At 35.0% G+C, this 19,311-nt stretch overlaps 1 protein-coding gene across 2 annotated transcripts in view; it reads right to left on the reverse strand.

Annotated features, from left to right (window-relative positions):
* The window catches only part of Tnni3k (TNNI3 interacting kinase), a 316,805-nt gene that overhangs the window by 132,866 nt on the left and 164,628 nt on the right, over positions 1–19,311 (reverse strand). For both annotated transcript variants that reach the window (XM_074079756.1, XM_074079755.1), the window contains 5 exons: positions 19,006–19,062; positions 17,968–18,060; positions 17,831–17,888; positions 17,514–17,708; positions 16,509–16,613 (listed from right to left, as the gene is read on the reverse strand). In XM_074079756.1, coding sequence (XP_073935857.1) covers positions 16,509–16,613; positions 17,514–17,708; positions 17,831–17,888; positions 17,968–18,060; positions 19,006–19,062 — 508 coding nt within the window. The remainder of the gene's footprint in view (positions 1–16,508; positions 16,614–17,513; positions 17,709–17,830; positions 17,889–17,967; positions 18,061–19,005; positions 19,063–19,311) is intronic.

The following is a 19,311-nucleotide window of genomic DNA, read 5'->3' on the forward strand; positions in this document are numbered from 1 at the left end:
TCATTGCTATTGTCTCAGTACAGACTCTCATTACTTCTAGTCTGGGCTATTTTAACTTCCTCCTAACCCACTTCTGATCTGTGTGCTTCATGAGAGATGGGAACCTTGATGTCTTATTTAACCCTGTATCATCAGTACTGAGCACAGTGTCTGGTTGATAGTAAATGTAGGCAGAATAAAGGAATGTCAACATGTAATATTATCACTGCTATAAGATGCATTTTGATGGGACTCAAAGACATATCATTTCAAAAGAACCACCTGAGCCAAGAGACTTTAAACACTGACAGTATCCACTTGTACATCTTTTATAGTTAGAGAGAAAAATCTGTTTGCAGTCACACAATCAAAGCAGCATATCTCAAATTTATTCCAAGGGGTATTATTTTCTCTGGTATGCTAACAGGTAAGTTGTAAATTGCCCTTGTGAAATGCTTCATTGAAATTGAGTAATCACTACAGAACTTCTAGTGGTTTTATGAATCTCTAAAATTAGGAAGTAACATTCTACCTCACCTATCCTCTTTTATCAGAAAGTCTTTTTCCATGGCATATCTTATTTGAATAGAATCCAGAGAACACCCTTTAGAAAAATATTGAATTTAAGAATCTAGTGATTTACAGTGATCATATTCTACATTCTCCTTAAACTCATTCTTGTTAGTTTTGGAAACATTTTGGACATCCTTTACTCTTTCTGAGTAACTAACATTTACCTCAGATCAAGAACTAACATTTACCTCAGATTTACTATGTAGTAGACACTAAGGACTATTTATAAACAACATTGTGAAGTGGATGTCCTATTTTGTAAATGAAGAAACTGGTGGTTAGAAATATCTTGTCAATCACTTCAGTGTTAGGATACAGCAAAACTGTCATTTAGTCTCAATCTCCCTGACTTCAAAGGGCATAGTCTTTCTGCCATATCTTGGTTACAGGTTATGTTTTATTTTACCAGTACTCTGTCTGGTGGATGGTAACAGTGGGAGGGTCGAGGACATAAGGAATGGGTATAGGAGGGTGAATATGATGGAAATACTATGTACTAATTTGTGAAAATGGAAAAAAGAGACCTGCTGAAACTATTCTAAGAAGCAGGAGAGGAGGGATAAAGGAGAATGATGGAGGGGGTGAATTTAACTAAGATATATTGTAATCATTTTTGTAAACATAAAACCCCTGGGACAATGATAACATGAGAAAGAAAATTTAAAAAATCATTACTCAAAAAAAAAAAATTTCTGTTGTGGTTCACGGCCTTTGTAATGTCGGCCAAAACTCATGGTAACTTCCTTTGTAAAAAATGATACTGAAAGCTTTTGTGGAGCAGTCAAGCTCAACTTCTGAGTGAAGGGTTCCATTTGAGAAGTCCCAGTTTCCCTTTATGAACAAATTTCAGCACTGAATCCTAGTCTCCAGAGCAGAAACTTCTTGTTTATAAAGTTATATAATTTAGTTGGGTATATGAGCGTTGAACTAAACTATGACTTTCACAGCACTTCTCTAATCAAACACTGAAAATAAGAATTTAAATTTTTTCCTTATTCTTCATTATTTTGTTTCTTTAACCTAGAGTACAGTCCCTTGGTTCTCACTGTGGTATATATTAAGTATTTTAAAACATACTTTTCCTTAAAATATTCTGAAAACTCTGAAGCAAAATAGACAACACATATAACGTGAGATGTTTATAATCGCTAATTGTTAAGACATCTGAACAAAGAGTGTAGAGTTACACAATTTCATCTTTTTTTCAATGCTTGTTATGGCAGCAAAATGTATCTGATAAATATATTTGTCAAATCAAAAGACTGCGTATAGATAATACATACTGTGTAGCCTTTCCAAAGAAGTCTTAACATTTTTCAAGTAAACAAATGGCTCTCTGACTTGGCTGAAGAGTCCTACTCTTGACAATGAGTAAGGGGGCTCAACAACCAGGTAAGTTTAGCATAGTAAATGAACTACTGCCCAAATGAGAATCTTCTGACCTATATCTTTCTGAGGCATTTATAGTCAACAAGGGACGCTTCATTTTGTCACAACTGTTTATTTTGGAGCTTTACATTGCCAATTTCCTTCTGCCAACTAATTTTCAATTGCCCAATCCAACTGTCTGAATTGGACCTAAATGGACTTCAGATAACTGTGCAAATCAGAATGTTTCTCACAGACCAGTTATTTGAACTATACTTTTTCACTTTTGAGATTATGTAAGGTGCCTCACAATTCTAATTTTGAAGGAAAGTCTGATTTTGTTTCTTGCACATGAGTTACGTTGTTTATGTAAGCTTACTTTCATGATCTTGATTGTAAATTAATTTGCTATATCTTGTCTGTGTCATAAATCAGTTTCCAGTAGATCTCACAGATTTCTCCTCTCATAAAGAATATTCTGTAAAAGGGAAGAGCTATTCTAACTGCATTCCCATGGTCCACATTTTAATGCTGCATATCTAACAATACATCACTTTTTTAATAAGCTGAACGCTTTGGGAATAGATTTTTTTTTCTTTTCAGATACTGTATCTACTAGATACGGTATTTATGAGGTCTAATGTCTTTAATCCACCAGGTTTTTGATGATGTGTAAGCACTCTGGGCCTTTTCTTTGCTGTTTCATATTTGGATAAAGAACAGAAACAGGTCCAAAATAGCTTTTGTATTAGACCAGAACCTGCAAGAATGGATACAGAGTAAATGTTTGTCTCAAAGAAGCTCTCTCATCTCCCTTCCTGTCAATATCTATGGTCCTTTGAATGCTAACATTTGCAGACAGCTACCTTGACCTTGGTGTGAGAAAGATTTGTATTCATTTATAGCATCTGAGTAAACCTTTCTTCTTCCAGCTCAGTTATGTTGATTCTTCTCCTTTAGCTGGAATCAGTTTTGATATTAGTGAGAATATATGGCAAAGGATTATTTCTCTTTAAGGTTTTAAAGCAGAAAAATACCTTTTGTTCTTGATTACAAAGATATCAATTCATATTGATTTGCCTATTTCTTTCTAAGGATTTTTCTTTTTTTTTTTGTACTTACCACTTATTTTAGGCAATTTATTTCTATTCGTGTTATAAGGAAGAATCACATCTATTTAAAGACTATTGCTTGATAAATTTTAGCAGATCTATACCTTGTGAAACTACCACCTCAACACATACAAGACATTTCTTTCAGTCCCAAGGGATTCCTTATCTGTCTTACAGTCCACCTCTCTCCTAGCTGCCAGCCCCAGGAACCATTAATCTTGTCCACACTGTATGTTAGTTTGCATGTTTTAAATTGTATTTATTGGAGCTGTGGGTGTAGTTCAGTATTAGAGTGCTGACTTAGTATGTGTGAGGCCCTAGACTTGGTCCCTAGAACCACGACAAAATTATACAAATAGAATAATATGGAATAATATAATATGGATTCTTTTATGTATGCTTTTTCTCACATGATATAAGTTGAATGTCAACAGAGAATTCTGACCATACTTGAATCTATAATTAGGATAATTCTCATCAATTGGGAAGAATGAAGGGTAATGGAGAAATGAAGAGGATGGCTTAGATATTTGTGTAAAAGAAACTAAAGCAAAATTTTATTGCTATAACTATAAGATATATTTATGCTGTTGAAACCACAAAGAATTTTTTTTTTTTAAAAAGGAACAAAAATCCTTGTTAAAAAGGAACCTCTGTGGCAGTAAAAATTAAAACCTTTCCACTAAGGCATTCAGCAATCACTGTGTTTAAGATGAACATCAACATAAAGCAAAATTCTGAAATGATTAATTTAGACATTAAAAACATCACAAGTTCAGGAAATGCTGCCATCGTTTTTTTCAGGTTCACATGAATCTGATTTTAGTTCCTGCATACTCTTTTCAGAGGAATATTTAAATAATTTGACTGTGACAAGCCAAACTGTTTTGAGACCTCATTGAAAGTCAAATGAAAACATTAATCACATGCAAAAATATTCTAGTCAGGCATAGAAATGCTTCAGGTTAGAAAATAAAAATGTTGCCTGCGAGAAAGGAAATCAGTTGGTTTAGAAAAAGCAAGTATTAGTTCAAATCTATGCGGTCAGTAGTGACTAAAAATCACTAGAATTTCTGGGGGCTGAATTTTTTGTCTATATTACAAAATCAGTTTGTTTGGCTAACTTTTTCACCTGACTAAATTAGAAAATCAGATCAGTCAAACCGCTTATTGTTTTTTCTTTCTTTTCTCACTGTTTTCTGATTTCTTTTTACATATTTTAAAAATAGGTTTTAGTGACTGGTATGCAAATAATTACCTATAGTATAAAATAACCAAGGCTAGTGACTTGTGGAATAGTAGTTAATTAAGTGAAAGAATGATTTTTATACTATAAAATGCCATGAAATTGTTCAACATTAAGTGAGAACTACCTTCTTATTCCTGTCATGAACTCCATGAAGTAAGGTAAGGCAACCTAAAAAATACATTGTGTTGTTATTCAGTTAAAGCTGTTTGCCAGGTGCTGTGGCTCACATCTGTAATTCTAGCTACTCAGAAGGCAGAGATCAGGAGGATCATGGTTTGTAGCCAGCCCGGGCAAATAGTTCCACGAGACCCTATCTTGAAAAAACACACAAAAAAGTGCTGGTGGAATGGCTCTTTAAGCCTTTCTGTCATTTTCTGTTTAAAAATGCCACCATACAGAGTTATGAGAATTTAATTAGACAGTATCTATTGAATTCAATCCCTGGCACAAAGATACATTAATATGCTATTCTTTTTTTTTTTTTTTATGGTACTAGGGTTTTGAACTCAGGGCATCAAACTTGCTAGGTAGGCATTCCATCACTTGAGCTATGTGAGCCTCAGCCTTTATACGTTATAGTTCTCAAAATTAACTCCTTTATGATGACAAATGTTAATTGAATTTTTAGTAGGGCCGTAATGTGCTCAGAATTAGGAGTTAAAATGGTACAAGATCCAAAGCTTCAGTCCTGAGTAACTATAGTGTCTACCAGTGAATATAGGCAAGTACATGAGCAATTTTAACAGAATGAGATGTGTTATCCTGAGATAAACAAGAGTGTGCGGGCTATGGGAACATGTTGGAGGGAACATGCAGGGAAGCATTAGTCAGGAGGGAATAGAATGTGTTGAGGCCTACACTAAAGGTATTCTTTCAAATAGAGGATATATATGCAGTTCAAGTTTAAAAGCTAAAAAAAAAAAAATACAGCAACTACAAAATTCTTGTTTTCCTTCAACTGCTTGCAGTACTGAAGAACAAGCCAGGCAATTAGCAGCAATTTAGCCTCATATCTAGGAAGCAAAAGAAACTTTGTTAAGCCCAGATGAGAAGGTTAATAGAAGTTCAATGCTAAATGTCTATATGTCTCAACAGGCACTTGGGAATGTCTTTCTCATTGTTTGTATGAAATGAGAAAAAAGAAATTAAAGAAAGAGAAAGAGTTAGAAGTCTGTAATCAATCCTTTCCTTGAGAAACCCCAGCAATTCAGAAGGCTGCCTGAGGCTAAATCTTTCAGAGCCCACAGACAGGAAAAAGCCTATTAAAATGTGCTCCATTCCCAAACAAAGGGGTCACCCAAGGTCCTTGACTCTGAACTCTGAATGGATTAATGAAAGCCAATTGCTATTTTAAGAATTTGGAAGAGAGATTTCCCTCCCAATAGAAAAGAAGGGAGACATCATCAGTGTCCTGAGCTGTTTCATCTGTGGCACCAAGCATGCTTTTCACTAACTTTCTGTAGGTTGTTAAAATCATTAAATGAAGGCTTAGTGTCTGAGAATACAGTTCTTCAAGTACAAGGCTTGAAATGTAATTGATACAAAGACCATCCCTCCAGGATTAAAAAGTTCTAATCGTTCTGTGGGGCTGGCATGCTCTTTTCTCCATCCTGCTCAAGGTAATAGTAAGACTTTCAGAAGAGGAGGATGTTGTTCCCTACACCATTTAGTCACCACAAAACCTTTCACCTTCAGTTGGAAGAAGATAATCCAGAGGACTCTGTGAGAATAGTACTGCCCCAGCAGCTGGAGACAAATTGAATCTAAGCCTGAAATTTTTTGCAGCTTGCAATTAATACAAAGCATATATAAATTTCTTTATAGACTCTTTCTCTAAAGTCCTCCATTTATTGTTGACTTTACACCGCTGTTAATCATAAAGGTATTTCTGTGAGCAAGTAGACAAAGACATCATCAGCTTCATTTTGCAAATGAGGAATCTGAGTCAGAAAGAAGTAGAATGACATAATAGTGATGCAGTAAAAAAGGGATATAAAAACAAAAATGATTGTCTTTTAGGAACCAAGACAGTGTGATGGGATGGATTATTCCTTTCTCTTACTACTGAAGGAAAGGCAGGGGGTAATCTCAATGTTTATTTGGAAAGCATCTCCCCTGCTCTTTATAGTGAGAAAGACAATTGCTGAGTTGAGTTGCTGATAAGCTGGTTAGGCATCAAAAAGAAAAGCTGTCTAACAGCACAGATGCCCCACATACCCTTGCAAAAATAAGGCCTTTCCCATTTGGATTTTCTGAATTCTAGAATGTGCTTTGGATTATACTTCTACTTCTCTACCATTAAATTTGACAACAAGTGTTTGTTGCATACCTGAAGGACTGTTGTTTACACTTAAGTTTTGTAGATGAACCACAAGAAGATTCACTAATAAGGATCTTAAATAATCAAAAAAACCTTGCATACCCATAGCTATATTGTATTCAAATTCTGTTACAAATCTGCATCTATCTAATGGAAGTGTCAGACTGAATTCCTAATGCAATGTTGAATTATGAAGGGATTTGTGGTCTTAATGAAGGGAATAATATGATTCAAATCCTCTTGCTTTTCTTCATAGAAAAAGGTCTACAGTCAAACAATGTAGTTATCTCTCAGACCTTTCTGATAAGAACTTACTCTTCATATGAAATATTATGAGGAAAACTGTAGAAATATAATCAAAAGGAGTATCAAGCCCTTAGAAGCATTTAATTCAGTATATAAAATTTAATCCAAGAATAGTAAGTAATGCAATATTCTCTCAGAAAAATAATGCTATAAATGGTTAATGTATTTTCTCACTTAAATCCAATATAAACATTACCATAAACATTGCATTAAACTAATTTCCCAAGGACATGGTAAGATGTGGTGGAGCTGGGATGCATACATGCATTGTCTTGCTCCAGACCTTGTGCTCTCAATTCGTATGTATTCTGGTCTTTCAATAGGGCAGTATCCCATGCCAACACAGACCCCTCAGATATGTTCATGTTGCAAATCAAACCAGAAAAAACTAACACATTTTGAAAGTTGCTTTCTCCCAAGACTGATAGGGAGGATTTAAGAACAGAAAATAGTTAACAATATAAGAAAGTTACAATTATCTATTTTTGTGGATCAAATTCAAGATACAGCTATGGGAAATTGAAACAACATGAAAGAAATGTCAAGCTATTATGATTACTCCTCATTGATTTGCTATTAATTTTGACTCTCATATTGTACTGAAACTTCATGTTTTTAACAATACAATAACATTAACGAATCTTAGCAAGCAAGAGTTTAAAATGATGAAGTGAGAAATGTTCAGATACTACAAGGCGGCATTAATATCGTTATTGAAAGGTTAGCCGCTCAGGAAATCGACAAGTTGCCAAGAGGGCAATTCAGGGTGCCTCCCAAGAAATGAGAACAGAAAGAAATGAGGCCAGATAGAGAAAAGCCTTTGTTGACATTTTCAAAAGCTAGCTTCATATAGGCCATATCCCTGAAGAATGGAAAGTGGCAATGTAAGGAACCAGTAACTCCAAAATATCTCAGGCCAGTAAGTTTACTACCCATTGCAGGGAAGCAATTGGAAAGGCTTTAGGGGACAAGGGGGGACATTGTTTCTACTCCCGCACACTCAGCCCCTGGGTGAGAAAGAAACACTTACAGGAAAGGCACTTCTTCTACCCTGGCTTGGTAATCCTCAGGTATAACTGCAGTATATTAAGAAAAGTGGCAGCAGAATGAACCAGTTTACCACAAAATCTACCGGATTTTTATGTCAAATAAAAAGGGAATTTTGGTAACACAGAATTCCTGGTTTTGACCAAATTAGTATTTGACTTTCTGTTCTGTTATCAACACTGATGTGTTTATTTGTATACACATATTAGTATTTCTAATGTCCCATGGTTGCTTATAATCCAGTTCTAAGATGTGAGATTCAAGGACTTGTCTGATTTGGATGACGGAGGCAAAGATTCTGACTGAAGCTACTATGAGAGAGAATAGATTTTAGCAAGTCTGTGCAAACAAATATGATAGTGTGAGCAAAATGAATGATTTTTCCAATACCTTTTTAAAAAATGTAAAGGAAGTGTGCGTCTAAGGGAATTTACTAAGTAGGGTGTCAAGTAAGAGTACTATTTTTAGAATTAGTTAATGTAGTCAACTTTAAATGAGAAGCTCTAATGGGGCCAGCTGAGAGAGGACGAACATGTAACTGGCCCTGGGAGGAAACTTTTGCTATTTTTGTAGTAGTACAGAGAAAGAACAACTCAGGACTATAGGACAGTACGGTAGTGGAGCAGGGAAATGAGCGGGGCCTGCAAATTTAGCTCAGGTTGAGAAAACTTAACTAAAATGAAATATGATGGAAAGTTTGCAACAAAACTGGCCCTCTGGAAATGGTAAGAATTAAGTAAGGAGACAAGAGTGAAGCCACTCAGAAAATCAGGATGAGTAGGATGGCAAATTTCTGTAAATAATGGGTAGGAACTTCAGAATCAGAGGAAACTCGCTGTTTCTTCTAGAAGTTCCAGAACCTGAGAAAAAATGGATTAACTTCAAATGGAAATTGAGCATGTCAGAAGTGAGGACAGAAACTGAGGCTAAACATCAAAAATTGAGTGAAGCTCATATACAGGAATAGATAACAGCAATGGTTAAACAGCCCCTTCTGCTGGAGGTAGTACCACAAGGTCCAGTGAACACAATAATCAGTCTTTCTACTCTTAAAGAAAAAGTATGTGTTTGTGTTTTCATTGAGTGCACGGCAATATGTGATTCATGCTTTCGAATTTATATAGCCTAGTTCACATTATTTGACTCATATAGTTACATGTTTTTCTTTCTGAGCCATATTTTCATTCAGGGACATAAGTCCTATACTCCAAAATACACAATCCCTCTTATTTTTTTAATTTAACTAACAAACATGAATGAGATTTATTTTGAAATTAATTCATATATAATATGCTTCATTAAGTAGTTTTTGATTCATTTCCCAAATAAGGGTATTAGTTTATAAATTGTGAAAGTGTGTTTTTTAAAACTATCATAAAAATATTTAGTATGCATCTAACATCATACTTGTGCAACTTATTCATGTAAATCTAGACAGGCCTTCTCAATTGTTACTATTGCCCAAATATTTGCCACCAGTTCTCACCAGTTTAAATAGAGTCTATGTAGCACAGACTGCTGGATGCCTGCCAAAACTCATTTCTTCTTCCAGGCATGCATCTAGCTTACACTTCACAGGATTTCATAAATTTAGAGATGCTCATGTGGTTGAGCTCTCGTAATGGGATATGACTGCAACAGATATGTGCCAATCTACTGCCTGGCCCAAAAAACATATGTGCAACTTACATTTTCTTGTCCCATCTACACTCAGTTTGATGGAGATGACTCCCAGGATACTCTAGAAGACATATATTAAAGATGGGTCCTGAGTGACCTCACAGATAGGAGCTACCCCAATATTACTCAAAACAATAATGAAATTGACAGTGATTATATCTTACTACACTTTAAAAAATTATTAACTTTGAAATATGAAGTCGGGTTGTAATTTTGGACATAAACCTTTCACAACTGTGGACAGTGCTCAAGCTCTGAGGCCCCAATATCTAAAGCATCCACTGTACATAATGAACTAACTTCACTCTGATGCATTCCAAATAGTAATAACTATTTCACAGTCTTGGAAGAATTGGAACCCATCTTTCGGCTTACTTTCTGTTGAGTTTAATTCCTGTAGGACTATAGTTTTGGGAAACTAGAAGTACCACAAAAATATGTGGAAGCTTGTGTGTTTATGTGTGAACTGATATATAATAAATGCATGCATACATATATATGTGTATCTATTACAAACTGAGCATCCATAATCCAGAAATCTTAAATCTAAAATGCTCTAAAATCCAAAACTTTTTGAATGCTGCAAGGATGCTCAAAAAGTTTTGGATTTTGGAGGATTTAGGGTTTCAGTTATTGGGTTAAGGGTTTTTTTAGCTGGTAAATTCTATGCAACTCTTCTGAAATCTGGAAATATCTGAAATCTGAAATACTTCTTATCCAAAGAATTTGGATAAGGAATCCTCAACCTGTTCATAAAATTCTGTATTTTTCTAGAGTTTATAGTCTTGAATACCCATAGGAATTGTGATCTGCAGTTGTTTGATATTGAAACTTTTCTTTCTGCTTGGTTCCCTGTGAAGGTGCTACACTCCTGGGAACTTTTGAGTATAACTCAAGAATTATGAGCTAGATGTTTCAGAGGGGCCTAGAATATATAGATAACCCAGCTCTGATGGAAACTGATGCGTCTTTGCTTCCTTTGTGCCACAAGTACTGTGGATCTATGGATCTCCAACTTTTGCATTAATTGTTAAATGGGTGAATAATTATGCTTTGTTTAGAGAAATAATATTCAGGACACTTGGAGTTAAATTGTGACTCGATCCCCAAATATTCCTACTATACTATGGCAGCAGAGAAAGATGAAATTGTATGACACATGGTTAGAAGGTGGTTCTCTATGGCCATACTACCCTGAACACATCTGATCTTGGAAGCTAAGCAGGGTTGAGCCTGATTAGTACCTGTATGGGAGATGGTAGTGTTCAACATTGCTTGTGTATTGGAATCACCTGGTAATTCACCTGCTTTATCTCAGGCTTCACACCTACAGAATCTCATCAAGATACTGTATACCACAGTTGAGAATCACAGAATTACAATATTTCCCCTATTTGCTTGATCATAAAAACTAATTGGCAGTTCTACTTAGAACTAAAGAGTCTGAAGCCTAACCTAAGACATCCAGAATCAGTCCATTCAACTGATGAGGTCGTTCAATCTGGTTTTTTTTTTTTTCAATTCTTATGACCAGGAAAGTTTGGAGAGCATTTTATTAGGTGCTAAGCTCTGCTAGGAAAGTGTTATGGTCTATCATTTTCAGCTGTATCCCAGATCACAGTATAAACACTGGATCATATCAAGTATTTAACAAGTATTTTATATTAAGAAATTAGTCTACTTTCTTTTAAAATGTAAATGAACAAATATAATTGTTTGCAAATTTTAAAATGTCACTTATGATAATTGTTTTTTATAGTAAAGATCCATAAAAACAGGATTTCAAAAGACTTCACAAAAGTTTCAATGGGTTCCCTTGCAGGATATCTAAAGGTGTTGTAATATAATCAGCTAATGGGTTTGCATTTGCATATTCAGAAGAAGTCTCTTCAAGATAGTATTTGCCAGTGGGTACTAACTTCTTTCTGAACAACCACTTAGAAGAGTCAGCCAGCACAGGTGGTTCACGCCTATAATCCTAGCTACTCAGGAGGCAAAGATCAAGAGGATCACAGTTTGAAGCCAGCCTTGGCGAATAGTTTGTGAGACCCTGTCTCGAAAAAACCTTGAGTGGCTCAAGGTGAAGGCCCTGAGTTCAATCCCCAGTACTGCAAAAAAAAAAAAAAAAAAAGAAAAAGAAAAGTCACAAGTGAAAGGAATATTTGAGAGTAGGCCTCTATAATCTATGCAAAGGGAGAGCTATAATTGTACCTAATGGAAAATTAGAAAAACAATAAGTGACTTATTTTGCTTGATTGTTGTGTTTCTTTAAGTGCATAAATTTCACATTTTGTATTCAATTGAAAGGCAAATGCATATGTCAACTTAAAAACAACTGTTACCATTTTCTATCAGTTTTTTTCTTTGATGCTTCTTAAAACCCTCACTAATTTAGTTAAATGTCATCTTCAAAATGAAGATTCTTTTAGCCCTTGCCAGGTTTGTCTTTTTAAATTATCTGTCATTCATCATTGAAAAGTTTGCTGTTTCTAAATTATCACTAATTATTTTCTTTTATACTTACCAGAGTAAGCCGACACTCAAAAATCAGCAGTGAGTCCTTTTCATATCTAGACTCCAAATTAATTAGTTGTATTTTATAATAAGAAATGTCTGTATATATGAGTAAACTGTGGAGTGTTTTTATAACTCCCTCACTAGGTACAGGAACAAATGAGGGATTAAGAACAATGAAAATAACATTTGTATAGTGCCTCACAGTATATAAAATATTTTCACATATATATGAAATATATATGGCCACTCTATGAAGGAAGGATCACTATTTTATTCTTATGATGTTGTTATACATAGACTTCTACAGGGAGAAGACCATCCATTTGATCCATATATTGAGGCAGGCTAGATAAAGATCAAACAACAGGGAAATTAAAAATAATAAATATTAAAAAGTCCAGACTCAGAAATTAAAACACAAGCAAAAAGTAAAAACTGAAAAATCAGGGGCTGGGAGTTCAGCTCACTGGTAGAATACTTGACTAGCAAGTACAAAGTTCTGAGTTTGAGTACCACACACACACACACACACACACACACACACACACACACACATGTCATTGATAAGAGTGAAATTCCACATTGCAACTAACCTTTGAAAAACTACCACTTGTCAAAACTGAAAGAAATCAGAGCAGCAAGCTCCCCTCCTATCACCTTCTCCTTTTAAATGTTATGCTACAAGAATAGGGAGACATAAAGGGGATATTTATACCTGTCTTCCCCTTTTAGCTGCTAAGAAACGGCAAACTCTTTTGATAGAGCGAGACAGAAAATTAAAGGGCATGTCTGGCAAAGGGATATCCTGAAACTCAGAACCAGTTGTCTCTGTGTTTTGGGTAAACCTAGTCAACATATCCATTCATGTTTTACAATAATAATTAGAGTGAGTAATAAGCCCACTCTGAACCCATTGTCTCTAATAATTAGGGGTTGCTAGATGACATGAATGGGATATATTCTCCCAATTTGGAAAATATAAAAACCCCCAGATAACAAGCACCATTTTGAGTCTTCTTTACTCCCATTTCCTGCATGAATATTTCTCTCTAATGTTTCTATTTCTCCCCCCCCCCCACTGAATCTTGTTTTGTTAAAATAAATCCTTGCTAAAGATCTACCTTGTGAAACTCTTTTTTGCATGACCCCTTGAAATGCTTTTCTCTGTGGATCCCAAGTTCCAAGGACTGCTTCATCCTTTCCTTCCTCTGGTAACAGAAATTGGGAAGCTAAGTCAAAGAAATTTTCCCTTTCTCCCTTATTGGAGAAAATTCTCCTTGACTATTTCCTTTCTCCAATAGCACTATGTTTGCAGTGATGTTTCTGTTCCAATGTCAAACAATTTGGAAAATGTGCTCTTCCAGGAAAACACAGACAACTACTAGTATTAATTAAAAAGCTTGCAAGCCTTAGCTGTAAACTATGACCTGCAAGTTCTAGTGTCATAAGATGAATATGTAAATCGAGCAAAGGTGTAAATTGGGTGGATTTCCATAAAGAATTAGAACATTTGTGCATAAAATATGAACATTTTAGAAAGATAGAAACTCTGTGCTAAACAAAACATGTGTGCATGTTCATATGTAACCTCTGCTCCACACCAGCAGAACATGAGATATGAAAGAAGAAATAGAGTAGAACACAGAAACATAAGGAGATGAGATGAAAAATGGTTTGGGTCACAGGAACTGAGCCTATTAGAGACTGAAATACAGAGAGCAAGACTGATAAATATTATTGATGCCCACCCAAGATCAATAACTTCCTAGTTTTTTCCTTGGACACAGTTTTGTTGCAACGTAAGTACTACAGTGTTAAGAACACTACACAGGTGTGGCCCAAACTAGTCTCTTTAGTCAGTTTCCTTATCTATTCAATGGACATAAGGATGGGATTATATGATAAGAGTTGTGAGATTAGATGAGAACATGATGAAATCTTGGCAGAGCTACTTTCACACTATAAGTGCTAAATAAATTCTAGGCATTGCCATCATTCTCACAATTACTGGAATGATTTCCTTACCCATTCTCTTAATTTCTTCTTAGTATATACTAAAGATCAAAATTAACTTTCCGGATTGCATGTTAAGAAACCTCAGAGAGGCTGGACAAGGTGTCACATGCTTGTAGTCACAGCTACTCAGGAGGCAGAGATTGGGAGGATAATGGTTCAAGGTCCGTCCAGGTAAAAAATTAGGGACACTTGACCAACAAACCAGGCATGGTGGTACATGCCTATGAGGCCCCTATGTAGAAGGCACAGGTAAGAGGACTGCAATCTGGAGCCAGCCCAGGCAAAAGTGCAAGATCCTATCTGAAAAATAACTAAAAAGAGGCTGAAGGTGTGTCTCAAGTGGTAGAGTACCTACCCAGCAAGCACAAGACTCTGAGTTCAAGACCCCAGTATTGACAAAAAAGGAAAGAAAGGAAGAAGGAGGAGGAGCAGGAGGAGCAGACTCCTCGAAGAAGTCCTTGCCAGGGGAAAAGTAGGGCTCTTTCTTTTTACTCAAATAATATCAACAACCCCAAACCAAATACAGAAGTGTCCCCTTTCTCTGGGGACACTTTCTCAATAAGCTCCAATAGTATCTTTTCTTTAAAATGTAAAGGCTTTGGGTAAATGATATCCCTAGAATGACCCAAGAATTTAGTTCAGCTAAGTGCATTGATTGAGCATCTTAAATATGCAGACAGTGTGCTCAGTTTCTGAAAATATAAGATAAGAGATGAGGGTGTCTGAACTTGAAACCCTGCCTTGTCTGAAGTAATGGTGATGCAAAGACAAACGTCGTCTGAATCCTCACTCTGATGTGTGCTTTTCCCTCTACCTCTTTCAGTGGGACTTGGAAAGCACTGTGGAAAAGTACTGGTTAACATGCTGTGAAGACTGAGGAAAGATTCATCCTGATTCTTCAAAATCTAGTTTTAGTCCTTTGTCTTCTAGGAAGCATTCCACTCCATTTTGATCCTTTACTTACTTGAAATACCTTGAAAGTTCCTATTTTATCATTTTGGGCCTTAATCATTTCCAATCTAATGTGGAAACTTAGTTGTTTCCTGGATATATGGTCTATATACTCAACCAAATTGCAGTAAGCCCTCTGAGGAGTAGGAAGCATGCTGTTTTGAGCCATGTACAACACTGTGTCTACATTGATTTGTAAAACAGAATATTTTATTGTGCCCTGATGGAAGATCGGTAGAAAATGAACCACAAGTAATAGCTGCAATTGTTGAGATTTTATTATAACAAAGGTACTTATGTTGCATAACACTTGAGAAATTTTGCATGCAATTTAACCATTTATGTTAGATTAGAGGCAGCAAAATGGTAGACCTATATTTTTTAAATGATAAGCATTTTAATTTTTAATCAACATTTATAATTTTGGTCCTGTTATATAACTGATGGTAACAACTTGCACTTACTTGCAGGGTAACAGAGTATATATTTGATTGCCCCACCAATGTAGAGTCACAGCTAGAGAAAACTTGTAGTGATCATGCATTCGATTCAATATCATGTACAAAGATGGCTGGAATGGCAAATAGTAATCTACAAACTCACAATCACCAGTTTGCATTATGCTAATTTATCCTCTAAACCTGCTTCCTAAATGTTGTTACTGAAACTCAAAGAAAAAGTATGTTTGTTAACATAAATGTTTGTTTTGAAAGAGAATAAAGAATAGCTAACAATGAAAAAATGACTTATTTGAAAACCAGTAAATCAGTAGATTGAATCCAATATTATTTACTTCCAATATCTAATATGCCACCACTCATGTCAGATTTGGTTCATTTTATCTTTCCTATCTTTCATATCTGTCTGCTCCTTTCATTTTGTACTTTCCACTAGAGAAATTCTGCTTTTCATTACTTCTGTCTCATTTACTGCTGCAACTGCCTCACCAAGTTCTTGACTTTCCCTTCACGTTGATCTTTTATGAGATGCTACATGACTCTTTCTATATTGCAGCTTCAAATGGTTGGTATTCAACTCAGACATCCTCAGTACCCCCTTATTGCTTATGGGACAACATCTAAACTACTTTATTCCAGCATGCACTGATTTCTGGGTTCTTGTTCCAGTTTTCTGTACTTCTTTCTCAATGGTCAGCTTCATATACTATACATAATACATACATTTATACATTTTGTACACTAAAATGAAATTAATTATAGTTTCTATATAGAACTTTAACTTTCTGATTTCTATTTGATTAATGTCTTCCTTAAGCCTCGGATGTTCTCCCAAAGTTATCCATTCTTCACAAACAAACTGCATCTTCAATGAATCTGTCTTAAAAGTCCTAGTCAGTTATACAATTCTAAGTTCATTTAGAAAAAAATACCTTTTCAAATCACGGTGTGCAATCGGCTGTGTCAGGTTGTGAAGGTACTCCATACCTTTGGCAACATCTACTGCGATGATTAATTTAGACTGCAAGTCAAGAATCCTGGAATTAAAAATAGATTTAATAGAGATGGAATGGTTAAAATGAATACCATATCTTTTAAAAGAAATTAAATGGTACATGTGTTTGCTATTCTGTATAATTTTACCCCATATTTCTTTATTGCAGATTAAGCTAAAAATTCAACAAATCTTAAATAATAGCTTTCTATATCAGAAAATAATTATAGGTCAATTCAGATATATAACACATTTAAAAATATTATATTTGATTTTCCAATTTATTTTTAATACTATATTGAAATTCTTTGTAATTATGTAAAACTGGAATCATTTAGTCACTGAATGAAACTACGTTCTGATTATTTTGTGCATTGATCTAAGAAAAGGATCCAAATTAGACTTGTGCAAGATCATTCTTTTTAAAAAATTCAAAAAAAAACCCCCTTTCTTTTGTACATATTGTGCCTTGGTGGTTGCATTATTTTGAGCTGACATATTTACTTTATTGGTATGTCAAATTTAGCCTTATTATTATAAGCTTCAGTTACCAATTTAAATTCTTTGAATTTGTTAACTTTAACTGACTTCCTGTTAAGAAATTATAGAACAATTTCTATTCCTTAAAATAAAATAATTAGACAATTAATGCTGGGTGCTCATGCCTATAATCCTAGCTAGTCAGGAGGCAGAGATCAGGATGATTGTGGTTCGAAGGCAGCCCAGCAAACAGTTCATGAGACCCTCTCTCAAAAGAGCCCAACACAAAATAAATATGGTGGAGTGGCTTCAGTGATAGAGTGTCTGCCTAGCAAGCTGACGTCTTGAGTTCAAACCCCAGTACCACTAAAACAAACAAATAACAACAACAAAAAGCCTCAGAAGTGCTACAAGGGGAGTTCCAGTGACATGTACAAGTATCTGTCAGAACAAGGGACCGTACCTCTTTTGTTCATGAAGGAGCGAGAACAGAGAACCTCCAGATATGTACTGAGTGACCATGGCAAACTGGCTGGGATCATTCAAACAAGCACCCACAAACTGAATTACACAGGGATGGTTGAGCTGGCAGAGAATGGACACCTCTCGGCAAAACATATCCACATCTGACTTGGAGCAGTAGGTGTTGGCTCGATAACTAGAAATGGTGGCAATAGGAAATTCTCATAGCTGTATGCATATGAGGGACTGGCCATACAGATGCTTCTCAAAGGTCACAGCTCCCATCCATATGCTAAACTTTTTCATTTGCTCGCTTACCGTTTTATAGCCACAATTTTGTTTCTACATCGTCCTTTATATACTTTCCCGAAAGAACCTAAAATTAAGAGAAATAATAAACAACATATTATCTTGATTTTGTTAAAGTAAAGCAGACCTATATTATCTTAGATTACCTGAGCCGATAACCTCATGGAACTCAATTTCTGAGAGCTGAAGATGGAAATGTGAGGGCAATCCAGCCCTTAGGAGGAGAACATCTGCCTTCTCTGCAAACAGGAATTGTAATTTTAGTTTTTAAGATAAGAAGAACACACGTGGAAGTGTACACTCACATGTAAACATACACTTAACCCAAAACATTGTTTTTCTGTGATGTTTTTGAATGTAATTGGCTAGTTGGAGATACTAAAACCTTATCACAAATTATGCCTGCCCCTGGCATTGGAAGCTTATTAGTTTCCTGCACACCTTTGCTCCACCTTTGTTATCAGGGCTGTCAGTTTATTACTGATCTGAACACCAACCACCTTGCTTTTGTGACATTAAGATCCTCAAGTATAATTTATGTCACAGCATGATAAAGGCTCTTATCTGGTCAATCCCTTCAGTCTATATCAATTGGCTATGTCAAATATATATTGATAAACTAAACTTCTATGGGATGTGGGAAATAAGCATGCAAAATATTTGAGAAAACACTCCCAAAACAAGTAGATCCTTTTAAAAGCCTTTTAATTTCAAATAGTTAAATAGAAATTTACCATGGAATCATATTTTGTACTTTCTTGTTCCAGTGATAGTAATTTCAGCATGCAAGAAACATTCAAAAAAGTTCCCAAAGTATTACTTGAGAAATTTGAAAAATAATTTATGTTTTTGAATATTTTCTAAGGTAATTCCACTTCTAATTTCTCTAAAGGAAATATTAATATTTGTAATTTATATTTTATTTTAAAATAAGAATATCTAGATAGCACTATAAGAATGTGATCTTTCTTTAATACTCATCAAATTTTCACTGTTATATCTTAATTAACTGAAAGGGTATATAATGTTATATAACTTATGAGAAAGATGGTTTATTGGTAATACTGTCTATGCTTATAAAATAGTCATCATTTGTAATAAACAAGACAAAATAGAAAGTTATCATATTCAGATAATAATTATACTTAATAATAAAACATAACAATCATCCCATTTTTATGTACCTTTTGTCATGCTTTTAATCTTCCCCAAGGGGGATGGCACAGACACATAGGAGCCATCTAGAAATCAAATTATACAAGAGAGTTGAAAGAAGCAATAATTTTTTTCCTTCTTAAAAGTTCAACCTTATAAAAAGAAACAAGCGATGAAATCAAGGATAACTATAGTTTAAAGCTAAGATCCTTCTTGGGATACTGAAAATGTACTATAAATGTTTATCTAGAAAGTACATAAAAAGACTTTTTTAAAAAAATCCAATTTGTAGCAGACTCCAGCAGATTCAATTTGTGTCTGACTATGAGTATTCT

This window comes from Castor canadensis, chromosome 7 (genome assembly GCF_047511655.1).
Source record: "Castor canadensis chromosome 7, mCasCan1.hap1v2, whole genome shotgun sequence".
NCBI classification, from domain to species: Eukaryota; Metazoa; Chordata; class Mammalia; order Rodentia; family Castoridae; genus Castor; species Castor canadensis.